Below are 26743 nucleotides of genomic sequence, written 5' to 3'. Positions count from 1 at the left end.
GAACAAGTAGGGCCTTATATTCACAGTAAGGACTTTGGCTTTTACTTTGAGAGCAATGGGAAGCTATAGGAGGGTTTCAGTAGAGAAATAGCATGGTCTGACTTAAGTTTTAATATGATTACTCTGAATGCTGTGTTGAAAACAGACTAAAGGGTAGGTAGGTTTGAGATGAGGCAGGGAGAGGAAGCTGGCTGATATATTAGGAGGATGCTACAATAATCCAGACAAGAGATGTGACTTGAACCAGTTCTTTTTTTGTTGTTATTTCAGCCTTATGAAAAAGGTGAGAGGAACAGATCTCCCAAGGCATGCTGGGTTAAGTGCCAGGTCCTAAGAGGGCAGTCGAAGAATATATAGTAGTAGTTCTGATACAGAAGTCAATGGGGTTAAGATTAGGGCCAAGGAAGAAGAATGTCAACTGTGGAAGCCTAGAAGTTCAGCAAATAAGAAGGGAGAATCATCCCCTGGACAGGGGAACACAACTATGTTTTATTGTATAGTGAGTCTGATCTAACATATAACAACAAAATCAAAAAGACATCTCTGAAACCAACACCTGTCCAGTTTTTCCTTACAACAATATCTAAGATCAGGAGTTTGCACCCAAAGAGTGCATGTCTTAAGTTGCACTTAACACAAAGTGGAAAACAAATACTAGAGAAGAATTAAAACTCACTCAGGGTGGAGTTTAGAAAAAAACACTGCAGTCTCAGCTTATGTAAAACAACATTCTGGCACGAGGCTAAAAGCAATCTTTTAAAAAAAAAATGTTCAAAAATCACTTGCATCAATAATATAGCCATTCCGCACTGACAGACTATTCTGTGACCATTAGAGTAAAAATTAAAATTGTAATGATCTTAACTAGCGTTAGAGTCATAGATTCAGGCTCAAATCCTGGCTTCTCCCCCACCATCACTACTTCCTCTGTGACTTTACAAAAGTTACTTAACCTCTGTAAGTCTTGGTTTCCTAATCTGTATAGCAAAATAATAGTTCATGTAGTTGTGAACATTGCAAGAGATAATGTATGTAAGGGGGTTTTTCTAGTGCCTAGCATATAGCAGTGCTCAGAAGTAATAAAAATAGCATTAATGATAGTATAGTATAATCTGCTTTAGAAGAAAAACAAAGAAACCCAAAATTTAAAGTCATTACTAGGAAACAATTGTTCCTCTGTGAAGTATTTTTCCAGACTATAAGGGATCTAAGAACTTTTAGTCAGGCTCTTAGGCCAAGGCTAACACTAAAAATTGTCTATATCTTGAAACACTTTAAGCAATGTAAACACAGAAGACAGCTTCCTACATGATGTAATTGGTGAGATACCAAGAAGGCCCTTGATTAAAAAAACAAGAAAGAAAGAAATTGGTCTGCCACAGCTGCCCTAGTGTCTAAAATCACAGTACAATATTTTGGCCTAAGGTTTTGCTTTCTGTTTAAATTCCAAGTGCCCATCCATGGAAGGATAACACGTTAATCCTTATCGAAGATTTAGATGTTACTCTGAATACATTTACCAGACCTCTTAATGAGACTAGATTCAAAAATGGGTGAAGGAAAGGGGAACAGAAGGTTCTGAGAGTATGAGGGAAACACCCAAAGGAAAGGACAAGGAAAACAGAGAACGAGAAAGGGAATCCATGTGTGGTTCTCTTTACAGACCCATGTTTGATTAAACTAGATATCTCCTCTCTTTTGTCTCTCTTTGTTCCTTGTCCATTCTAGAAAGCAGATAAACAGGTAGAGAGGCAGTGGGAGGAAAGAAGCAGGAGGCATAATTATTCCAGCAGCTATTAATTACAATCATCCCTTGGTATCTGTAGGGGACTGGAAATGACAAGGAAAAATAGTCTGTACACGTTCAGTACAGACACAACCATCCAAATATTTTCAATTCACAGTTGGTTGAATCCATGGATGCAGAACCCATGGATTCAGAGAGCCAACTATAATTTAAGAGGTACCCGATATCCAGAGAGCCAATTTAGGGTACAGGAAGTGAAAGGTGATGACAGCAATATACCCACTCACAGCCTCTGTACCCAAGTATTCTCTGATGGGTACTATAGTCAGTGAACACAAGACTGAATCACAGATTCATGAATGGGCAGTCCAACCTGATGTGAATGTTTAAAGACTGTGTCACCTATACCGGTTGAAAAGTAGCTGTGGTTTCAAAAAAAAAAAACCTTACTTCCTTATAGAGTATCAGTTTTGCAAGATGAAAAGAGTTCTGGAGATTGGTGGCAAAACAATGTGAATGTACTTAACACTACTAAACTGTACACTTAAAAATGGTTAAGAGGGTAAATTTTATCTTATATGTATTTGACCACAATTTAAAAAAAAAAATCTTAATTCCTCATCTGGGGCCTTAGGAGGGAAACAGAATGAAACCTAACCCCTTTGGCAGGATGAAAGAACAAGCTACTGATCAACAAACCCTTACATGGCACTTAGAGAGGAAACTAAAAACAAATCATTAAGTTTCAAAAAACATTACTTTTCAGACTCGAACCGTTCTTTCTTCTGCTTTTGATCTTCTTCTGTGATCCCTCCCAAGTGTTTATAGTTGCTTTCAGCAATTCCCAGGAGGTGTCTCAATTCTACAATTTTCTTATAAGCTCTCACTGTAAGACAGAGTTGAATAGGAAACTAGTTTAGACAGACAACAGCTCATGTGCTCACAGGGTAATGGTCCTCTTGAGCATATTCATCCTTCAGAGCCAGAGTCTGTGTTTTGGTGGGAGGAGGCGGGAGGGAAGGTGGCATATACAAAGAAGAATAAATATCAGTAACACAATATTAGAATGAGCAAGCAATAAAATACCTAAATGGAGGATTCTTTCCCTGCTACTGGAGCATGTATCAGATGATTATGAATGTTAATGCTATGAACAAGAAGTTTTAAAGAAGACTGTATTTTAGGACTAGTGGTGTATTACAGGATTGTGCATTATCTACTGTATGTAAGAAAATTAGAAAAATGGAAATATGCTTAAAGTAAACCAGAACTAATCAGCCCCAAATTTTGTGATTAGTCACTTATAATATCTATGCAAGAGGATTCTGTGAGAAGGAAGTATGTTGAGAAATATTTTGAACTATTCTCCAACTATCAAAACTGTAATTTTTCCATCTGGTAAAGGAGTGGTTCTTTACCTGGGGTGATTTATTTCCCCTAAAGGTCATTTGCCAACATCTAGAGACCTTTTTGCCTGTCACAGTCTGGGAGTGGGGAGAGAAAGGGAAGCTACTGGCATCTAGTGGGTAAAAGCTAAGGATACTGCTAAGCATCTTACAATGCACAGAACCCCCCCTCAACAAAAATAATTACCTGGTACATGTAATGGAATCCAACTTATACCCCCCCCCCAATTCTATTAACATTTTTTAAAAAGAGAAAAAAAGAATAAGTCAATTACCAAAGACAGTTTACTTTCTCTCCACTTTCCAACCATTACCACAGGTCAGTTATGTTGACTACTCATTTTTTAGAATGGAATCTATCAATTATTTTCTTAATAAAAATAAATAATTATCAGGCTCAAAATGTCAAGAGTTTAAAAGTTGAGAAACTACTTTACAGGACCAGTTTAGCAAATCACAGCCTCTTCCTAACACTTACCACTCTGATTTATCTACCAATAGGGTTAGAGCTGCAAGATCCAAATTGCATATACCATAATCAACTGGGGTGTTTTTTAAAAAAGTACACATGCTTGAACCCCATTCCAGACCTACAAATACAGGTATCTGTACTTAATGAAAGCTCCTCAGACAATTCTGAAGGGCAGACAGGTTTGGGAACCACCATAATAACTGCTAGCAAGCAAGAAGACAGAGAGGATTAAGAAAAAAAAATCAGAGAAGATTGAAAAGATTTAGCTTGTATATTAATTTCTTTGATATTTGAAATGCTATTTTTTTTTTTTTTAAGACTAGTCAAGTGCAGTAGTGAGGAGGGGGGAAAGTAGTAGAACAAGGAGTTCAATCTGTAACTGACTGTGAACAATCACGTGAGATAACTCACTACCTTCGGACCAGCCTGAAATGCTATTTTTTAAAAGACCTGTTCTATGGGGTCCTCAGACGTAAGAACTAGGATTAATTGGAATTAGCCCCAGGAAGAGAGATTTCAACTTAACAAAGCAGAAACTTTCCAAGAAAAACAGTACGAACTATGATGTATTTATGGAGTGCCTACGATGTGCAAGGCACTACACTAAGTACCTTATACATTTTAATCCTCACAGGAACTCTGTCAAAAGATGGAAATGACCCTCCTGGGCAATAGTAAGTGCCTTATAGCTGAAGGTGACTTAGTGGAGGCTAGAGGACATGTGACAGGAACGTTGAGCCAGCAGTCAAACCTCAAATGGTTATAAGGTTATATAAGCCATGGGCCTAAACATAATTCACTAAAAAAATGCTCTGAATTGAGGCTTGATTCCAAGAAGTCTGTAATGACAAGAAACCCAACCAGTCTTCTGCAGGTACTCTGGTAAAACCTAGTGTCCCAAGAAGGGACCATCTAGTTCTTTGGGTTTTACCCTGGAATACAATTAAATAGGGACAATGAAATAGCATATGACTTCATATATAGTAGTACCCCTTCACTAGCTGCAAGCACCCGGGTGGATGCCAGACTCAATGTGTGGCAAAGGTGCTGAAAGCTCATTTGTATCAAGCACACTACGGTAAGAAAACTGCTATAGTCGTGTTCTCAGTCTTTCCTGAGACATCTTTTTGAAATTTCTTGATTCCCTGCCGATGATCCCCTCACAAATATTTCTCACTCAAATAAGGATGAGGGGATTTGGGGAGTGACTACTAAATGAGGGTGGGGTTTCTTTGTGGAATGATAGAAATTACATACAATTGATTATGGTAATGGCTGCACAAATCTGTGAATATACTAGAAACCATTACATTGTGCATTTTAAATGGGTAAATTTAATGATATTATATCTCAATAAAGCTGTTTAAAATAAAACTGTCAGAAAATTCTAAACAGATCTGAGCCTCCCACATCTGCTCGCATACAATTCTAATTTAGTATCCTTGACGAATTTAAATTACATCAGGAATTTCATCCAACCTTACATTGGTAGGTATGTCTCTTCCCACCTAATTCATAACCCACCTGAAATGTTATGCTCTTTTCCACTCCCCAGTCTACTACCCCCCCAACAGCTAGAGTGATTTGTTTTTAAATGTGAATCAGATCACATCATTCCCTACCCTAAACTCTACCAATGGCTTTCTATTAATATGTAAAATAAAATTTAAATCTAAAATCCTTATTAAGCTCAACATGATCTGATTGGGCCTCTGCTTGCTTCTCCAACCTTATCTGTCACGACTTCCTTAGTAATTCTACTCTAGCCACACTGATCATGCCCAATTTCACCTCATGGCCTTTACATACACTGTTCTCTTAGCTTGAAATGTTCTTCTAAGATCTTTATATGGCTCACTTTCATTATTCAGGGCTTTCTTCAAATGTCACCTCCTCAGAGGCCTAACAGTTATCTATAGCACCACCTTACTTTATTTCCTATGTATCTATTTTCTTATCAACTATTTATGACTTCCTCAGAGGCCTAACAGTTATCTATAGCACCACTTTACTTTACTTTCTACATATCTATTTTCCTATCAATTATTTATCACCCTCCCACCTGAGCACCACCACAACCAGAATATAAGGTGCTTTGTAGTGTTTGCTATTTCTCCAATAACTACACATGTATCTGGCACACAGTAGACAATAAATATTTGCTGCTATTATTATCTATAAAAGTTATTTGCCAACCAACCATGAAAATCCTTGAGATGTCTCTTTCCCTGTTTCCTATAATCCATTTAAGTATTTTTTTCTGTTATATAACTTTCCCCCTCTCAAAGATGCAGACTATTTCTTATACTTCTTTATATGTTCAAAAAACCTAGTACAAAAATTTGTATTAGTGCTGGTTCCCAAAAAATATCAAATTATTTTGCTTTGTAGACAGTAATTATCTTAAGGATAATTTCCAATTTTGTAGTAAAAAGTGGTTATGGTATTTCTGAAAGGATAAATTGCAACAGAGGTAGCAAACTTACTTCGGGCATCTGTTTTATCCGACTCACTCAGACCTAAATCATCCTTTGCATCAGTGCTTCCCTCGACACCATGTCTTATAAAAAATTTCATATCATTTTCATCAATTTCATTCTCATCATCTATATCATATTTCTGTAGACCCTCTAATAGCTTCACTGCTGCCAAATGGGCAAACCTAAAGAAAAGAATCAATAATTAACCAGATCTACAACCTTCTTGAAATTGAAACTGTAGCTTGCAATAACTTAGGGAATTACACTCTGTATATTCTGCTACCAACCCATCCCACCAGTCAAGAATCAAACTGTACCTGAACAAAAAAAAAAAAAACCCATAACTGAAGCTGAGTGACAATTGGAAATATATTCAGCTATGTAGGAAACTCAGTTACTGGACACTAAGGACAAATATTCATACTAAAGACTGATTCCATAATTTTTTATCAGTAAAAATCTACTAGGAATGAAGCTTCAGTATCAAAAGAATATTTGGTATGCTTCCAAACATAGTTGCTCAAATGCATAGAAAACCCAAAAACATCCTATTTGATTATCTGTAGTTACCTGCCTTTTATTGGCCTAATTTAGATTATAGGGTTCATTCTGGTTCCAGTTTTAGGGCTAACTATAGCTCTAACCCCTTCAATCATCCTTCCTCAACCCAAAGCCTTTGGCATGGCTTTGAAATTTAATGGAAAAATAATGACCTTTTCATTCACGTGTTCTCTTCTCTTTGCTCTTTCTTGCACCTTTACAAAGCTTCCAGTAATATACTCTTGGTTTTGGAGTTGTTAACTGTATGTGATTTGCATATTTTTCCACAATTTTGCTAATTAGAATTTTTAATACTTTCTCTTAGTACATTCAGAATTACTCACTAAACATAAAAACCTCAAATTCTATTTTCCCATACTTATGTAACCACATACATACATATATATGTTCTTACCTTTCACCAGGTACCGTAAATCATTAAAGACATAGTAATAGGCCGGGCGCTGTGGCTCACGCCTGTAATCCTAGCTCTTGGGAGGCCGAGGCGGGCGGATTGCTCAAGGTCAGGAGTTCAAAACCAGCCTGAGCAAGAGCGAGACCCCGTCTCTACTATAAATAGAAAGAAATTAATTGGCCAACTGATATATATATATAAAAAAATTAGCCGGGCATGGTGGCGCATGCCTGTAGTCCCAGCTACTCGGGAGGCTGAGGCAGAAGGATCACTCGAGCCCAGGAGTTTGAGGTTGCTGTGAGCTAGGCTGACGCCACGGCACTCACTCTAGCCTGGACAACAAAGTGAGACTCTGTCTCAAAAAAAAAATAAAATAAAATAAAATAAAATAAAATAAAATAAAATAAAATAAAATAAAAAAAATAAAGACATAGTAATAAACATATGTAGGAAGTTGTAAGGTTTATAGAATTCATTATCTCCACTACTAGGTTGTAATTTAACAGGTTTCTTTATTGAGTAATTTGCTTTATGCCAGATTCAAGGGCATTTCTATAATAACACTACACATCACACCTAGCATTTAAGTGCATGAAAAAAAAAATATGAACCAGAAATTATGCATTAGCCTAGATACATTCATGGTACTCATCACTTATTTGATATTGGTGCAAAAATAGACAAATAGATCAATGAACAAAATAGGTCAGAAATAAGCCCACACGTATATGGACAACTGATTTTGACAAAGGCACTGGAGAAAGGATAGTCTTTTCAACAAATAGTGTTAGAACAATTGGATATCCATGCACAAAAAAAGAACTCGGATACATACCTCAGACCACATACAAAAACTTAACTCAAAATGGATCATATACCACAAATAAAATTTAAAACTACACAACTGCTAGAAGAAAACACAGGAGAAAATATTTATAATTTTACATTAATCAAAGATTTCTTACATTTGAGTCCAAAAGTACAATCAGTAAAAAAACAAATTAGTAAAAACTTTTGCTCTCCAAAGACATTGCTAAGAGAATGAAAAACAAGACAACTGGGAGAACATTATTGCAAAGCATATATCTGGAAAGAACTAGTATTCAGAATATATAAAGAACCTTTAAAACTCAGCCACGTGTAGTAGCATGGGCTTGTAGTCCCAGCTACTCAGGAGGCTGAGGCAGGAGGATTGCTTGAGCCCAGAAGTTTGAGGTTACAGTGAGCTATGATCAGGTCACTGCACTCCATGCTTGGCAATAAAGTGAGACCATGTTTCTAAACTCACTCACTCAATAAATCAATAAAACCTTTAAAACTCAACATCAAGAAAATAATCCAATTTTTAAAAGTAGGCAAAAGATCTGAATAGTCACTTCACCAAAGAAAATATACAGATAGCAAATATGTACATAAAAAATGCTTAAAATCATTTTTCATTAGAAAGATGCAAATTAAAACCACAAGAAAATACCACTATTTGAATTACTAAAATCAAAAAAACTGACAATACCAAATGCTGATGAGAATGTGGAGTAACAGAAATTCTCACCCATTGCTAACAGGAATGAAAATTGGTACAGCCACTTTGGAAGGCACACTGGGAGTTTCTTATAAAGTTAAAGCATATGGCCTAGCAATCCTACTCCTACATTTACCCAAGTAATTGAAAACTTATGTTGACACAAAAAACCTGTACATGAATGTTTATAGCAGATTTGTTCGTAATCACCAAAAAATGGCTACAATCAAGATCCCCTTCAACAGGTGAGTGGACCATTGAACTATGTAGTACTATGGAATGCTACATACAATGGAATAGTATTCAGCAATAAAAAGGAAATGAACTACTAATACACATAGATGAATCTCAAAATAACTATGTTAAGTGAAAAAATCAAGATATAAATACATATTGTATGATTTCATTTATATACAACTCCAGAAAATGCAAACCTATAGTAACAGGTAGTAGTAACAGAAAGCAGATTAGTGTTTGCTTGAAACAAGGATACTGGGGAGCAGTGGCAGGGAGAGAGATTATAAAGTGGCAGAAGGAAACTTTTCAGGGTGATGAATATGTTCATTATCTTGAGTATGGTGATAGTTACACAGGTGTTTACATATATCAAGACTCATCAGTTTGTACTGTACAAATATGTGCATTTTATTGTATGTCAATTATACCTTGATAAAGCTGTTTTACAAAAATAAAATAATCCTGAGCTGATAATGATCTCAGGTACAACAAAATTGTGCTCCAAGCATCAAAGAAATCCCACAGGCAAAGTTTCAAGGAACGTCAGCTCCAAACAAAATTTGCACATCAATTTAGTGAATGATTGGGCCCTACCGATCATCTATCAAGCCTCATCTGCCATTGTTAGCCCACACTCCTCCTTTAGATTCAAGCAGTTTTAAACCATATGGAGTTCCTCAAACAGTCAAACAGCTGTTGTCTTAGAACTTCTCCTCCTTCAAGTGTCAGCATAAATGTTGCTTCCTCAAAAAAAAAAAGTTTTCCTTGACCTCTATCTAAAACCTGTCCCCATGCAGTTTCCTGTATAACTTTTACCATCATCTGTATTAATGTATTAATGTCTCTCCCTCACTTTCAAACAGGAAGACTTGGACACTTTTTCTCCCATGTTCTTACTGTACCTTATACATACTATATAATATGGTATAATGATTATAATTAAGAATTTTGTTTGCGTATTTGTTTCTCCACAAGACTATAAGCACCTTGAGGACAGAGACTGTTTTCTCATCTTTGTAATCCTAATGCTAACCACAGTACCTGAAACATGGTTAGTATACAGGACGTTAAATGAGGAATAATCAAATGAACAAATGGATGGGAGATATATATATATATATATTTTTTTTTTTTAATTTTAATTTTAATTTTTTTTTGAGACAGAGTCTCACTTTGTCGCCCAGGCTAGAGTGAGTGCCGGGGCGTCAGCCTAGCTTACAGCAACCTCAAACTCCTGGGTTCAAGCAATCCTGCTGCCTCAGCCTCCCGAGTGGCTGGGACTACAGGCATGCGCCACCAGCCTGGCTAATTTTTTCTATATATATTAGTTGGCCAATTAATTGCTTTCTATTTATAGTAGAGACGGGGTCTTGCTCTTGCTCAGGCTGGTTTCAAACTCCTGACCTTGAGCAATCCACCCGTCTGGGCCTCCCAGAGTGCTAGGATTACAGGCGTGAGCCACTAGCGCCCCGCCTAGATGGGCTATATATTCCTTGAGAACCTGACCTGAATAAGCTGGCAGTGTTTAATAATAGGTGATATATTTAATTCAAATGTAAATACCCAAATACATTTCAAAACCCATGTGGTTTATTTTTCCATTATTAATGTTGACTATTCCTTTTTATTACAGTGTTTCTCAACAGGGTGCTATAGGCATTTGGGTGGGAGGGTTCACTGTGGCATCACTGTTCTGAGGGCTGCAGAACACTTAGTATTCCTAGACTCAAACTCATTAAATGTTAGTGGTGCTCTCCAGTCATTATGACCACCTTTCCTCACATTTCTAAATGCCCCTCCCACTTGAGAATCACTGCTTTGGAGAGAAGAGCTAATATAATATCAAATGTCAATTCAGCTTGAAAACTGTCATTTCATTTACATTTGATTGAGTTCTCTAAAATTCCATTAAATTCTCAGAGATTTCTAAGTACAAGAGTATATGCAAAACTTTTTAAAAATGAAAGAAAGGAGCAAAGCAGATAGGCATATATACCTTTTAGCAACATCACTGGGTTTCTCCCCTGCTTTGTTGGTAATGTTACTGTCTGCTCCCATTTTAATTAACCACTGCAAACACTCTATGTGGCCTTGTCCAGCAGCTGTTAAAAAAAAGAAAGGAAATAAACACACACACACACACAAAAGAAAAAATATATACAAAGTACACATACACAAAAAGTTATCAGTAACAATTTTCTAAACTTTGGACAGCACCATTATAGAGTATTCTTAAGTACTGATCCTTGCACTAACTAACAAAAGTAGGTTGGGTAAATGTTACTTTCTCTATTTTATTTATTTATTCATTAGACAAACATTTAATCAAATATCTACTGTACTCAGGCCTTTTACCAAGTATTAGTTGGTGCTGAATACATATACGTTGAAGCTCAAAGAGGTTATTTATTTATTTAACATCACGTGGCTAGTAAGAAATGAACTTGAAGCTAGAATCTAGGCTTTCCTAATTTTATCAAGTGCTTATCTCATGCTATAAATAGCTCTTAACCAATCTTGTATCACAACAGAATGTGAGCACATTCCAACCATAGGGACCTACAAAGAATTCAAAAGTATTGTTCCATCATACATATATGTATATATATTCCTCTGACTATTACAACTCAAAACGTACAGGTCTCTAATTTAGCCACTTTTGATTACTTAAACTGTTTACCACCTTTGTCTAACTCTTGTCCTCAAATCACACTCACTCTATATTAATTTTCACCTCCACAACTCTGCTTATGTGTCTTCCTACCTCAGACCCATCACTTAACTATGTGTTCATTTAACTTCTACTTATTCTTCTTGGTCCACTTCAAAACACAGTGAAACTGAAAAACAAACTGAATAGACTTAAAACACCTGAGTTTAAATCTATTAAACAATGAGACTTGAATACAGGACTATGATCTTCATATCCCCAGAACTTAGCAAGTGGCTGACACATAAAGACCCTCAATAAATGTCTGTAGGGTTAATAAATAAATGAATTATGATAAACATGAATGAAATTGTAGCTCTGCTCTTACTAGCTATGTAACCTCAGTTGAGGAACCTGACCTCTCTGAACCTCAATTTCCTCATCTTTTACATAGATGATTTTTTATTTATAAGGAGAACACACTGCTGCTTCATAAAACTGCAATACAAATTAAATGTGATAAGAGCTTTGCACTCTGTTAAGTGCCATATAAACATCAGGTATTATAACTAAATCCCCATGATCCTTAGCAACTTCTTCCATCCCTCAATTCCTATTCCTGAATTCCTATCTTATGTATTTTAACAATCTAATATTTTTTGCCATTAGTTACATCCTGTATTTTAAAAATCTCTAGTTGTTTCATGGTATAAGCATGTAGCTCCTTAACAGTAAGGTCCAGATCTCATTCTGTCTCCACAGTATGTGCACATAGTTGGTGCTGAATACATATACGTGACTTTGCAAAATGGATCAAAGAGTAGGAACTTTTGTTATGAATTTGGTGCCTTAAAGAGTGAACCTACCTCCAACACTGGCAACAGAAAGGAAAGGACACAGAGCCATATCAAGTGACTACACAACTCTTTCACTACCACACTACAGCCCAGACAGCAAAGGTCTATAAGAACTCCCGTTCTGTCCTCTGCCTTACTCAGAGCCATCTGCCAAACTCCAAGTTAGCTCCTGAAGTTTGGAGATTCTTTCTCTCCTACAGCCTATCCAGAACCAACTAAAAAAGAATACTATAGGATTTCCCATACCCATATAAATAGCCCCACTTTAGATAAAAGCAGCAACATATTTTGTCTTTTTTTTTTTTTGAGACAGAGTCTCGCTTTGTTGCCCAGGCTAGAGTGAGTGCCGTGGCGTCAGCCTAGCTCACAGCAACCTCAAACTCCTGGGCTCAAGCAATCCTCCTGCCTCAGCCTCCCAAGTAGCTGGGACTACAGGCATTCGCCACCATGCCCGGCTAATTTTTTGTATATATTAGTTGGCCAATTAATTTCTTTCTATTTATAGTAGAGACGGGGTCTCGCTCTTACTCAGGCTGGTTTCGAACTCCTGACCTTGAGCAATCCGCCCGCCTCGGCCTCCCAGAGAGCTAGGATTACAGGCGTGAGCCACCGCGCCCGGCCCATATTTTGTCTTTTATGTCATTAAAAGTCATAAAATCATTATTTATGATGGTGGATAATGGTGAGTTTTATAACATAGAATAAATTTAGCCCAACATTTCAATTTTATCACACAGGTAATATACGTAACCTTAACACTTGTACCCTCATAATACGCTAAAATAAAAAAAAAATAAAAGTGAAAAAAAAAGGAGGGAGGGAGGTTAAGTAATTTATCTACAATGAAATATAATAAAAGGATTTTTACCCAAGATTCTTATTGAATACCAATTAGGATATGTTAATTTGATCAATGTTTTATGAGAGAATAAGATAAAATTATGCAGTGGTTAAAAATCATTTAAGAAATGATTTGAAATATTTATGGTTTAAGGAATTATGGTGAAAGAAAGGGGAGTCACAGCAAATTTAAACAATTATTAAATGACTAAGAAGAATGCCTCATTAATAGATACTACAGTTTACTAAATCAAAACTAAAACAAAAGGAAAAATGTAGACAGATTGACAAAATGCAGGAAATGTGATCTGAAATATAAGGAGATATCAACTTTCATATGCCCAACTTGCATACATTCTAGACATACAGATGGTTCCTAAGAAAAGGCTAATGTCCCCAAGAATGCCCTTTTGCAGCTGTAGCCACTTATCACCTCTCTATCACACCATCTGCCCCACCCTCAGCCCTGGGAGTCCTTGACAGACAAACTCATAGAAGAGGTGGTGAAGGGCAAATTCCTGGCTCCTCCTCACTTTCACAATCACACCCTCTAGCAATGGCTATGTTCCAAACACCTTGCTGTAGATCAGTCTTTTAGAACCTTCTTCCAGATCCCTCATTTCTAACTCAGTTCAAATAGTGAAGAAATGACTAGGATAGGCTAAAAACCAGCCATCAGTGGCAGTTAACTTCCTGTTCCCTCAAAGATGCACTCACCATGAGTGAGCCTATCTTTTGTCACTGTGTCTAAATGACACCACACACAAATTAGCAATAAAAACTAATTATAAACAGGATATGAAATGCAGGCTGTAATGGTTGTGTTATGGTCTGAATTGTGTCCCCCTCAAAATTCTATGTTGATGTCCTAACTCTGAGAATGTGACTATATTTGGAGACATGGTCTTTAAAGAGGCAATTAAGGTAAAATGAGGTCATAATTAGTGGGCCCTAATCAAATTTGACTGATGTCCTTGTAAGAAGAGGAGATTAGGATATAAATGTGGTCGTGCATAGAGGAAAGACTCAAGGGCACAGCGAGAAGGCAGCCATCTGCAAACCAAGGAAACAAGCCTCAGAAGAAATCAAACCTGCCAACACTTCCATCTCAGATTTCTAGCTTCCAGAACAATGAAGCAATAAATTTCTATTGTTTAAGCCACTTGGTCTATGGTATTTTGTTATGTCAGCCCTAGTAAACTAATATAGGAGCTTTGCTCCAAGTATCACATTTTTAAAAATAAAAAACTTTTTTTATGTACATGTTAAACCTCCTCCCCATTCACAAATCCCATAGTGGACAGCTTAACCCAACCACTGGATGGCCAGCAGAGATGGATGGAGTGAAATATCAAACTCTAGGGCACAGAGTTCACCAATCTAGGGACCTGTGTGTAGAAGAAAACTCCCTTGCATTCCCCCTCTTCCTACTCCACATCCCCCATAAAACTATTGGTACACATAGTGCTTAGCTTCTATACTTTGAGATACATTATAGATTAAACAAAGTTTAACAAGCAAACTAAAAACCTAACCAATGGAAACATAATATATAACCTAGGGACTGTCAGAAATTATTTATGAAATAGAGCCCAACTCAAACAGATGATTATATTAAAAAGCATACTATCTTTTTGCTCTTAAGAGTTTTGTACAGATCACCTGACACCAGATCATGAAGAAACTTTGAATATAATATCACAAATAAAGCAAAATGTAAATTTCAGATAAAGTATGTTAAAGACTGCTTTTTGCTTTTATAAATAAAAGGAAGAATACCAAGCATAATTCCTAGTATCTGAACACTGAGTCAACAATTTGACAAAGTCTAATTAAAAACCAACAACACCTGATCAATATTATAGAATTCCACATGGAAGAAAAAGTACAGAGAAAAGTGACAAACATCTTGAAAATGTGTTCAAATCTAACATTCATTGATATTTCTACAGAAGTAAAAACATTTTTGTAGAACAGAAGAAGAAAATTCTGCTATAACTATTTTCAAGAAATATGCTTTCTGTTTTAGCATAAGGTCATTCTAAAATTTTATCCTAAAAAACTTCTCTAGTAGCACATTTTATACCTTCACTAACATGACAATGTCATAACAGACATTCTGTTGGAATTACCCTCAAATGTGATAATGCATGAGTGTCTGGCAACATAAAATGAACATTATACTTGAATTGAAAAATATAATTGAAAATATAATTGAAAATTAGGCATTATGTATACCATACAATATAGACTGATATCTGCTAGGGCATCAGAAAAAAGTTTTATGTTTTCATGTGTTTCTGATTGATAATTTTAAGATGTGAACAACTCAGCAACAATTGTGTTAGAACTGAACATGAAAGAGGAATCATAATAACTCACCTTTATGCATAGGAGTTGATCCATTATCAGCACGCTCATTAATATTGATTACTCCATTTTCTACTAATTTTTTAAGCATTTCCAAATCACCCTTAAAGGCAGCAACATGACCTGGAAACGCTAAAGCTATGAATAAAAAATTCAGCAATTCAGTTAACACATGAGTTTATTCTTTCCCTGCCTTAAGCTATCATATATTTCAGGTTTCAATATTATCTCAAGTATGAGGCTGCTATATTGGAATGAGTTCAGTTGATGCAATGACAAGTAATGACAAGAGAATTATAAAATAAATTATAAAATAAGTGTATTACTAGTTGTGATACCACTCCTCCCCTCCGGACTTCAAACATATCAGAAGTATAGCACCAGAATTATTCTTAGTCCGATTCTTTTTTCTCCCTCATACCACCACAAAATACAAGGGGATGGTCATTTTTAACCCTTTGTATAAAGACACACTTGGTCTCAAGGCCTGCATTTGCACAGACCACTCCCTCTCTGCAAGGAAGCAAAGACAGCAAAATAGACTAGAAGCAGATTAGAAATGTAAGTGCACCCATATACAGTCATCCCTCAGTATCCTCAGGGGACTGGTTCCAGAACCTCCTCAGATACCAAAACCCATGGATGTTCAAGTCCTTTATATAAAATGGCATATTTGCATATAACTTATGCACATCCTCCAGTGTACTTTAAACCATCTCTCGATTACTTATAATACCCAATACAATGTAAATAGTTGTCATAATGTATTATCTTTTATTTGTATTATTTTTTACTGTTGTATTGTTATTTTTTCCTGTATATTTTCAATCCAAGGTTGGTAGAAGTTTTAGAGTCTAACAATATTGAATATTGAGTTTCTCTAAATCCTTACCCAACACTGCTGATGGAAGTGTAAAATTCTACAACCACTTTGATGAAGAATGCGACAATATCTTTTATGCTGAAAATGGGCCTATCCCACCAAGCAAAACCTAAAGTAGCTCTCTATTTATCAAGGCACTTAGAAATAAAGCTGAGCTCTTAATTCTGAGCAGACAGGCAGAACCTTAAGAAGTCTCATCCAGTGATTCCAGTATGCCATACAAATATTACCACTTTCTATGTGGGCTATGTGTGAAAAAGTAGCAAAGCACTTCTCTATCTAAGTGTACATAAGGAGACCTGTGCAAGAGTATCCATTACCACATTGATTGTAATAATGAAAAACTGTAAGGAAACGAAATGTCAAATGGAAAGTAAATAATGGTTTTCATACAATGAAATAAAGTAAATAAATAAAATAATAAACTAGGATATATCTATTAACCTAATCAAAAAATCATAATATTCTGTGGAAAAAAATCACAGAAGGATATATACTTTTTATGACATTTATATAAAGTTTTAAAAGAAGTTTCAAAGACTGCTAGTTGTCTACCAAAATCCACTTCCTTTCACAGTAATAGATTTGCAGCTAAGATAAGGCTTCCAATTCCAAGCTAGGTAATAAAATTATGCAGGCTTCTTTGCAGCTATTTATGGCCATCTGAGTAAATTTTTGCCAGTGGAGTGCTAGCAAAAGCAGTAAGTGCAACATTCACCTTAGAAATCTCTGGTCCTAGACTTATAACCCCCTTGTTCACTCCCTACCCCATGCTGGATTAGCAACAACTACAGAGAGTTTAGAAGACAGTAGATCCCTGAATGACTATATGGAACAGATTCACTCTCTAACCCAAGCTGTCATATACAAAAAATAAACATCTATCTCATTTAAGCCACTGAATTTTAGGATTTCTTTGTTACAGCTGTTTAGTCTCTTAATCTAACAAATGCACAAAATTATACTATATATTTTATGAATATATGTATATTATATAACTAAAATAGAAAATCATGAATAGAATGATAAATCCAAAATAACAGCCTACCGTGGAGGAAGAACAAATGGTAATGGTATCAGGAAGAGAGATTCAAAGGACTTCAGCTCCATAATATTTTACTCTTTAGTGACACAAACAGTGCTCATTATGTTAATCTCTACATATTTTTGTCTAAAATATGTCATAATAAAGAATCTGGATGGGCCGGGTGCTGTGGCTCACTCCTGTAATCCTAGCACTCTAGGAAACCTAGGCGGGTGAATCGCTCAAGGTCAGGAGTTCGAAACCAGCATGAGCAAGAGCGAGACCCTGTCTCTACTAAAAATAGAAAGAAATTAATTGGCCAACTAAAAATATACAGAAAAAATTAGCCAGGCATAGTGGCACGTGCCTGTAGTCCCAGCTACTCAGGAGGCTGAGGCAAGGCAGTAGGATCACTTGAGCCCAGGAGTTTGAGGTTGCTGTGAGCTAGGTTGATGCCATGGCACTCTAGACCAAGCAACAGAGTGAGACTCTGACTCAAAAAAAAAGAGAATTTGGATGAATGTTTGGGCAATATATGTAATACATTTTAATATAACATTTGCCTTTATAATTTCTTTTCCTATTCCATTGATTCTACTTATTATATGATTAGCATCTTCATCATATTATATCCTAAAACATATCAGCTTTATTACTTACTTTCCTGATCTTCTGGTTCATTTTCTTTATACTCAGCTCCCTGGATAAACTGCAAAATATTCTGCTTAAGGAACCTTTGGGCCAGGTCCAGTACATTTTCTCCATTATCATTGAAGGCTTTCAAAGCTTGTGTTGCACTGCTCATTCTACTGAATAGGAATTTAAAACAGTGAAGGTGGCCTTCCATGGCTGATAAGTGAACTATAAGTAATGGAAAAAAAGGTTAATTATAAAATTGAGATTAAAATAACCTGAAAAAAGAATTAACTTGCCCCATATGACAGAGACTTTCCCTGAGCAAGGAGAAAAGACCTTCCATCCTGTATCTCTTTACACAGCCATCTAGTCATGCCAAAGCAGTAGACTAAATAGTTGATTAGTTACACTTACTATGAGTATAGAGAGGCCAGATGACGGTCACCAAATAGCAGGCCCCAGAAAATTATCTTAGAAAGTTAAATCCCACTTATGTACTTTATGATTACATGAGAAAATGCTTATCATGTAAAATAAATAAATAAAATTTAATATTTGGGGGGAAAAGTAGAAGAAATAAACCAAAATAGTCACTATGAAAGTATGAATGATATTACTTTGATCAGTATGCATTTGTTACTTTCCTATAATATTATTTTTATTTTAAATAAGAAGATTGGATCAAAACTGCAGACTAAACACATACACTCTGACCTCACAATTTCCAGCCTAAATCCCTGAAGATAATAGAAAATATATTTTTTAAAGCCATTAAAAACTAAAGAAACAAGTGCCATGAACAGATAAGAAATTTTAAGGAATAACTGAAACAATGTATATATTGGATCAGGCTAAGAGACTGGCATAACCCAAAACCTACAAAAAAAAAAGGAATGGTTCTGGAGTTATTACAACCTTAGAGGCAACGATCACAAACACAATATAATAATACCTCTCAAGGAATTTGGAAAGAACAAACCAAACCCAAAATTAGTAGAAGGAAAGAAATAATAAAGATTAGAGCAGAAATAAATGAAATTGAGACTAAAAAGAAATGCCAAAGATCAACAAAAGATTAGTTTTCTTAAAAGATAAAACTGATAAACTTTTAGCTAAACTAAGAAAAAAAGAGAGAAGACCCAACTAAATAAAATTAGAAATAAAATTGGAACAAAAAAGAAGGCATAACAACTAAGATCACAGAAATGCAATCATTAGAAACTATTATGAACTACATGCCAAAAAAACTGGAAAAACTAGAAGAAACAGATAAGTTCCTTGACATATACAACCTATCAAGATTGAACCATGAAGAAATAGAAAACCTCAACAAACCAATAATAAGTAATGAGACTGAAGCCATAATAAAAAGTCTCCCATCAGGCCGTGCGCTGTGGCTCACGCCTGTAATCCTAGCTCTTGGGAGGCCGAGGCGGGCGGATTGCTCAAGGTCAGGAGTTCAAAACCAGCCTGAGCAAGAGCGAGACCCCGTCTCTACTATAAATAGAAAGAAATTAATTGGCCAACTGATATATATATAAAAAATTAGCCGGGCATAGTGGCGCATGCCTGTAGTCCCAGCTACTCGGGAGGCTGAGGCAGAAGGATCACTGGAGCCCAGGAGTTTGAGGTTGCTGTGAGCTAGGCTGACGCCACGGCACTCACTCTAGCCTGGACAACAAAGCGAGACTCTGTCTCAAAAAAAAAAAAAAAAAGTCTCCCATCAAAGCAAAGCTCAGGACCTGATGGCTTCACTGCTGAATTTTACCAAAACTTCAAAGAATAATGAACACCAATTCTACTCAAAGTTTTAAAAAAAAATTGAACAGGAGGGAATATTTCAAAACTCATTGTATGAGGCTAACATTATCCTAAATCCAAAACTAGACAAGGACACAACAGAGAAAGAAAACTCCAGGCCAATATCACCAATGAACATAGATGCAAAAATCCTCAATAAAATACTAGCAAACCAAATTCAACAACACATTAAAAAGATCATTCACCATAATTAAGTGGGATTCATCCCAGGTATAAAAGGATGTTTCAACATATACAAATCAATAAACATGATACATCACATTAACAGAACCAAGAACAAAACTCATGTAATTTTTTCTACATATGATGAAAAAGTATTTGATAAAATTCAGCATCCCTTTATGATAAAAACCTTCATCAAACTGGATACAGAAGGAAAATATCTCAAAATTATAAAAGCCATATATATGACAAACTCATAGCCAACAATGTATTGACTGAGGAAAAACTGAAGGGCTTTCTTCTAAGATCTGGAACAAGACAAGGATGCCCACTTTCAACACTTTTATTCAACATAATACTGGAAGTCCTGGACAGCACATTAGGCAAGAGAAACAAACAAAAGGCATCCAAACTGGAATGAAAGAAGTCAAATTAGCCTTGTTGGAAGATGACAAGATCTTAAATTGAGAAAAAGCTAAAGACTACAGACACACACAGACACACACACACACACACACACACACACACACACACACTATTGGAACTAATAAACCAATACACCAAAGTTGTAGGATACAAAAATCAGCGGCATTCATTAATATATATGCCAACAGCGAACAATATGAAAAAGAAATCAAAGAAGCAATCCCATTTATAATAGCTACAAAAAATATAAAATACCTAGGAATCAATCTAACCAAAGAAAAGAGCTATACAAGAAAAAAAATTTTTTTTTTTGAGACAGAGTCTCACTTTGTTGCCCAGGCTAGAGTGAGTGCCGTGGCATCAGCCTGGCTCACAGCAACCTCAATCTCCTGGGCTCAGCGATCCTACTGCCTCAGCCTCCCGAGTAGCTGGGACTACAGGCATGCGCCACCATCCCCGGCTAATTTTTTGTATATATATTTTTAGTTGGTCAATTAATTTCTTTCTATTTTTGGTAGAGACGGGGTCTCGCTCAGGCTGGTTTCGAACTCCTGACCTTGAGCGATCCGCCCGCCTCGGCCTCCCAAAGTGCTAGGATTACAGGCGTGAGCCACCGCGCCCGGCCTTACAAGAAAAATTATAAAACTCTGATGAGAGAAATAGAAGAGAACACAAATAAATGAAAAGATATCCCATGTTCATGGATTAGAAGAATATTGTTAAAGTGACAATACTACCCAAAGCAATTTATAGAGTCAATGAACTCCCTATCAAAATACCAATGGCATTCTTCACAGAAACAGAAAACAAAAATCCTAAATTTGTATAGGACCACAAAAAAGCCCAAATAGCCAAAGTAATCCTAAGCAAAAAGAACAAATCTGCAAATAGTACTACCTGGCTTCAAATTTTACTACATAGCTATAGTTATCAAAATAGCATGGTACTGGCATAAAGACACACAGACCAATGGAACAAAACAGAGAGCCCAAAGAGAAGTCCACACATTTAGAACTAACTCAACTGTAACAAAAGTGCCAAGACCATACAATGAAGAAAGGACAGTCTTTTTTAATAAAGGGTGCTACAGAAACTGGATAAACATAGGCAGAAGTATGAAACTAGACCCTTATCTCTCACCATATACAAAAGTCAAATCAAAATGCATTAAAAAATTAAATCTAAGACTTAAAACTACTAGAAGAAAACATTGGAGATACACTCCAGAATATCAGTCTGGGCAAAGAATTTTTGGGTAAGACCTCAAAAGCAAAAGGAATCAAAACAAAAATAGATAATTGGTATTACCTCATACTAAAAAGCTTCTGCCCATTTTCAACTAAGTGAAGACACAACCCATTGCATAAGAGAAAATATTTGCAAACTATCCATCTGACAAAGCATTAATAACCAGAATATATAAAGAGCTCAAACAACTCAATAGCAAAAAAAAAAAAAAAAAAAAATCCAATAAAAAAATGGGCCAAACTGTGTGGAAGGAATGGATTGCTTAAAAAGAAAAAAATGAGCAAAAAGATCTGAACAGATATTTCTCAAAAGGAGGCATACAAATGCTCAAGGGGTATATAAAAAAATACTCAACATCACTAATCATCAGAGAAATGCAAATCAAAACCACAATGAGATATCATCTCACACCAGTTAAAATGGCTTTCATCAAAAAAGACAGCCAATAACAGATGCTGGGAAGGATATGGAGAAAGGGAAACTTCAATACACTCTTGGTTAGAATGTAAATTAGTACAGCCACCATGGACTATTGTACAAAGTCCACCATGGACCATGTACTATTGTACAAAGTCTCTCAAAAAAACTCAAAATAGAATTACTATATGATCCAGCAATATATAGGTATATATCCACAAGAAAGGAAATTAATTTATCAAAAAGGTATCTGCACTTCCATGTTTATTGAAGCTCTATTCACAATAGCCAAAATATGATATCAACATAAAAAAAGCGTCCATCAACAAATGAATGGATACAGAAAATGTGGTACACAGACACAGTGAAATATTATTTGGACATAAAAAAGAGTGAAATCCTGTCATTTGCAGCAACATGGATGGAAGTGGTTATTACGCTAAGTGCAATAAGCCAAGCACAGACAATTATTAGGTCATTAAATATGAAATGTCTGATTTTGAATTAAAAGTGTAGTTTATTATATCTAAAACAAGAAGCAGTACAAATTAAAGTATGTGCCTAAACTATCGACACAGTTTTGCCATCTTAAGAATAGCTTGTTTATGCCAGCAGCGAAGAAGCCTGGAAAACAAGTGGTGATGAGATCGCAAAAAGCATTTTCCACAGCTTGTTGAGAATTCAATATTTTTCCTTGCAAGAGGTGGTCCAAAGCCTGGAAGAAGTGGTAGTCAGTTGGTACAAGGTCTGGTTAATACGGTAGATACAGAGTTTCCCAGTCCAGCCTCTGTAGTTTGAGCAGCATTGTTTGTGCAACATGTTGTCTTTCAAGAGGACTGGCCTGTCTCTATTGACCAGTCTTGGCTGGTTAATCACAGCATCCTTACCATTTCATCCAATTGATTGCAGTAGACATCCACTGTAATCAACTGACCAGGCTTCATGAAGCTGTAGTGGATAATGTCAGTGTTGGACTACCAAACAGACATCATTAGCTTTTTTTGATAAATATTCAGTTTTGGACTGAGTTTCAGCACTTCGTCTTTATCCAACCATTGTGCCGAACACTTGAGATTATCCAAAAGAATCCATGATTCATCACACATAACAATACAGTGTATAAGTAGTTCACCTTTATGTCGTGAGAGCAAACAAGGGCAAGCTTACAGACAATTTTTCTTCTGACGCTTGTTTAATTCACATGGTACCCATCTATCCAGCTTCTTTACCTGGCCCATTTGTTTCAAAGGGTCCGATACTATTGGAATAGTAATGTCAAAGCTTGCTGCTAATTCATACATAGGTTGAGATGGATTCACTTCCACTATAGCTTTCAGCTCATCATTATCCACCTTGGTCTCAGGTCACTCATATGGCTCATTTTTAAGATTAAAATCACCAGAATGAAACTTCTCAAACCATCAACATATTGTGCATTCATCAGCCACATCCTTCCCAAACACTTTATTGATATTTCAAGGCGACTGCGCTGCACTGGTTCCATGACAGAACTCATATTTGAAAACAACATGAATTTTGGACTTACCTGTAATTTTGGACTTATTCACAAAAATTGTTCTAAAAAATCTTTGAAAGATAAGTGCAAGCCAAACCATGCATTTGAAAGAATAAGGGTGTAACTAACTAATTTCACAATAAAAATAAAACAAGAAGTGTAAAAGTGAAATGTCAGAGATATCAATTGTCACACTTAGTACTGAAGGAAATTGAACATTTCATACTTAATGATCTAAATATATTACATGTTTTCACTCATATGTGGGAGCTAACAAAGTGGATCTCATGAAGACAGAGAGTAGAAGTGGCTACCAGAGACCAGGAAGAGTTTGTGGGGTAGGATAAAGAAAGGTTGATTGATGGGTAGAAATACATAGTTAGATAGTGTTTGGGTCAGGCACGGTGGCCCATACCTGTAATCCTAGCACTTTGGGAGGCCAAAATAGAAGGACTGCTTGAGGTCACAAGTTTGAGACTAGCCTGAGCAAGAGCAAGACCCTATAACTATCTCTATAAAAAATAGAAAAATTAGCTGGGTGTGGTGGCACACACCTGTGGTCCCAGCTACTTGGGAGACCAAGGCAGGAGAATCTCTTGAGCCCAGGAGTTTGAGGTTGCAGCGAGCTATGATGATGCCACTGTACTCTAGCCCGGCAACAGAAAAACCTAGTGTTTGATAGATCAGTAGGGTGACTGTAGCTAACAGTAATCTAATGTCCATTTCAAAATAATCAGAAGAGAATAATTCAAATGTTCCTAGCATAAAGAAAAGATAAGGTAATAGATATCCCAACTACCCTGATTTGATCTTAACATACATGAATGCATCAAATTATAACATGTACCTCAAAAACACATACATCTATTATGTATCAATAAAGTTAATTTTTTGAGAGAGGTCTGAACACAAGCAGTCTAGTCCTCAGGGCATATTTTTTTTTCGTTTTTTGAAACAGAGTCTCACTCTATTGCCTGGACTAGAGTGCCATGGCATCAGCGTAGCTCACAACAACCTCAAACTCCTGGGCTCAAGCAATCCTCCTGCCTTACCCTCCCAGGTAGCTGGGACTATAGGCATGTGCCACCATGCCTGGCTAATTTTTTCTATTTTTAGTTGTTTGGCTAATTTCTTTCTATTTATAGTAGAGACGGGGTCTCGCTCTTGCTCAGGCTGGTTTCGAACTCCTGACCTCACTGAGGCCATATTCTTAACTTGTACATTATACTATTATAAAATATACTCTACATGATTATAAAATAATTATACATGTTTGAAGAAAAAAACAAGATTCTTTTTAATGAGCAGACAAAAGACTAACAAAACTGATCAGGTATATTTGATAAAGAACAACACAAAAATAAAACTGACCCCTACCTTGTATTATACACAGAAAGAGTAAGTTCCAGGTGGGATGGGGATATAAATGTGAAAATAAAATAATAAAATTTCTAGAAGATAATATAAGAGAATGTCTTCTTGACCCAGAGGAGGGAAAGATTTTTGTGAACAAGTTGCAGAAAGCACTAGCCATGAAGGAAGAGATTATTAAACTAGACTACAGTAAAATTAAAACTTCTATTCATCAAACAATATCTTAAAAGAATGAAAAGGCAAAGCACAGATGGAAAAGATGTTCGCATGAAGAGATATTTGCAACACATGTAACTGACCAAGAGTTTGTACCAAGAATATATAAAGAACTGCTTCAATTCAATAAGTAAAAGGCAGATATTCCAACAGAAAATAGGCAAAAGATTTGAACTGGTGCTTCACAAAAGAAATATCCATTAAACATGAAATGATGTTCAACATCTTTAGTCATCATAGAATATGTAAATTAAAATCACAATGAAATATCACTATACATCCACCAGAATGACTAAAAAACAAACAAACAAAAAAAACTAAAATTACCAAGTGTTATTTCATTCCCTAGAGTTCAAAAAGTGAAAAAACTAAATACATGTTAGAAGTTAGTGATTAACTCTGGAGGGTAGAAATAATTGGAAAGGGGATATGAGGGAAACTTTCTGGGTGTTAGTAATATTCTATTTTTTTTTTATTTTTTTTTTTGTAGAGATGGGGTCTTGCTATATTGCTTAGTCTGGTCTTGAACTCCTAGACTGAAGGGATCCTCCTCCCATCTCACCCCGACAAAGTGCTGGAATCACAGGCTTAAGCTACTATGCCCAGCCAGTAGTATTCTATCCTTAATCTGAATGATGGTTACAAAGAAGTGTTCATTTGTGAAAAAATTTTTTTTTTTTTGAGACAGAGTCTCGCTTTGTTGCCCAGGCTAGAGTGAGTGCCATGGCCTCAGCCTAGCTCACAGCAACTTCAAACTCCTGGGCTCAAGCGATCCTCCTGCCTCAGCCTCCCGAGTAGCTAGGCCTATAGGCATGTGCCACCATGCCCGGCTAATTTTTTCTATATATATTAGTTGGCCAATTAATTTTTTTCTATTTCTAGTAGAGACGGGGTCTCGCTCTTGCTCAGGCTGGTTTCAAACTCCTGACCTTGAGCAATCTGCCCGCCTCGGCCTCCCAGAGTGCTAGGATTACAGGCGTGAGCCACTGCGCCCGGCCTCATTTGTGAAAATTTAATGAGCTGTATATTTGAATTGAACACTTTCCTATACGCATGCAATTTAAAATTTTATTTTTGGCCGGGCACAGTGGTTCAGGCCTGTAATCCTAGCACCCTGGGAGGCTGAGGTGGGTGGATTGTTCAAGGTCAGGATTTCAAAACCAGCCTGAGAAAGAGCGAGACCTCGTCTCTACTAAAAAATAGAAAGAAATTAATTGGCCAACTAAAATATATATAGAGAAAAAATTAGCTGGGCATGGTGGTGCATGCCCATAGTCCAAACTACTCGGGAGGCTGAGGCAGAAGGATTGCTTGAGGCCAGGAGCTTGAGGTTGCTGTGAGCTAGGCTGACGCCAGGGCATTCTAGCCCAGGCAACAGAGTGGGACTCTGTCTCAAAAAATAAATAAATAAATAAATAATAAGATAAAATAAAATAAAATAAAATTTTATTTAAAAAACAATAAACAAAATAAAAAGAATGAGA

The 26743-nt window shown here is 36.2% G+C and overlaps 1 protein-coding gene across 1 annotated transcript in view; it reads right to left on the bottom strand.

Annotated features, from left to right (window-relative positions):
* The window catches only part of ANKRD42 (ankyrin repeat domain 42), a 53909-nt gene that overhangs the window by 11668 nt on the left and 15498 nt on the right, over window positions 1-26743 (bottom strand). The window contains exons 7-11 of the mRNA XM_076001402.1: window positions 18104-18304; window positions 15549-15674; window positions 10816-10921; window positions 6112-6287; window positions 2507-2633 (exon numbers count right to left, since the gene is read on the bottom strand). Coding sequence (XP_075857517.1) covers window positions 2507-2633; window positions 6112-6287; window positions 10816-10921; window positions 15549-15674; window positions 18104-18304 — 736 coding nt within the window. The remainder of the gene's footprint in view (window positions 1-2506; window positions 2634-6111; window positions 6288-10815; window positions 10922-15548; window positions 15675-18103; window positions 18305-26743) is intronic.

Source organism: Microcebus murinus, chromosome 4, assembly GCF_040939455.1.
Source record: "Microcebus murinus isolate Inina chromosome 4, M.murinus_Inina_mat1.0, whole genome shotgun sequence".
NCBI lineage: Eukaryota > Metazoa > Chordata > Mammalia > Primates > Cheirogaleidae > Microcebus > Microcebus murinus.
Note: the sequence above shows the minus strand (reverse complement) of the source record. Positions and strands in the feature narration are given on the sequence as shown.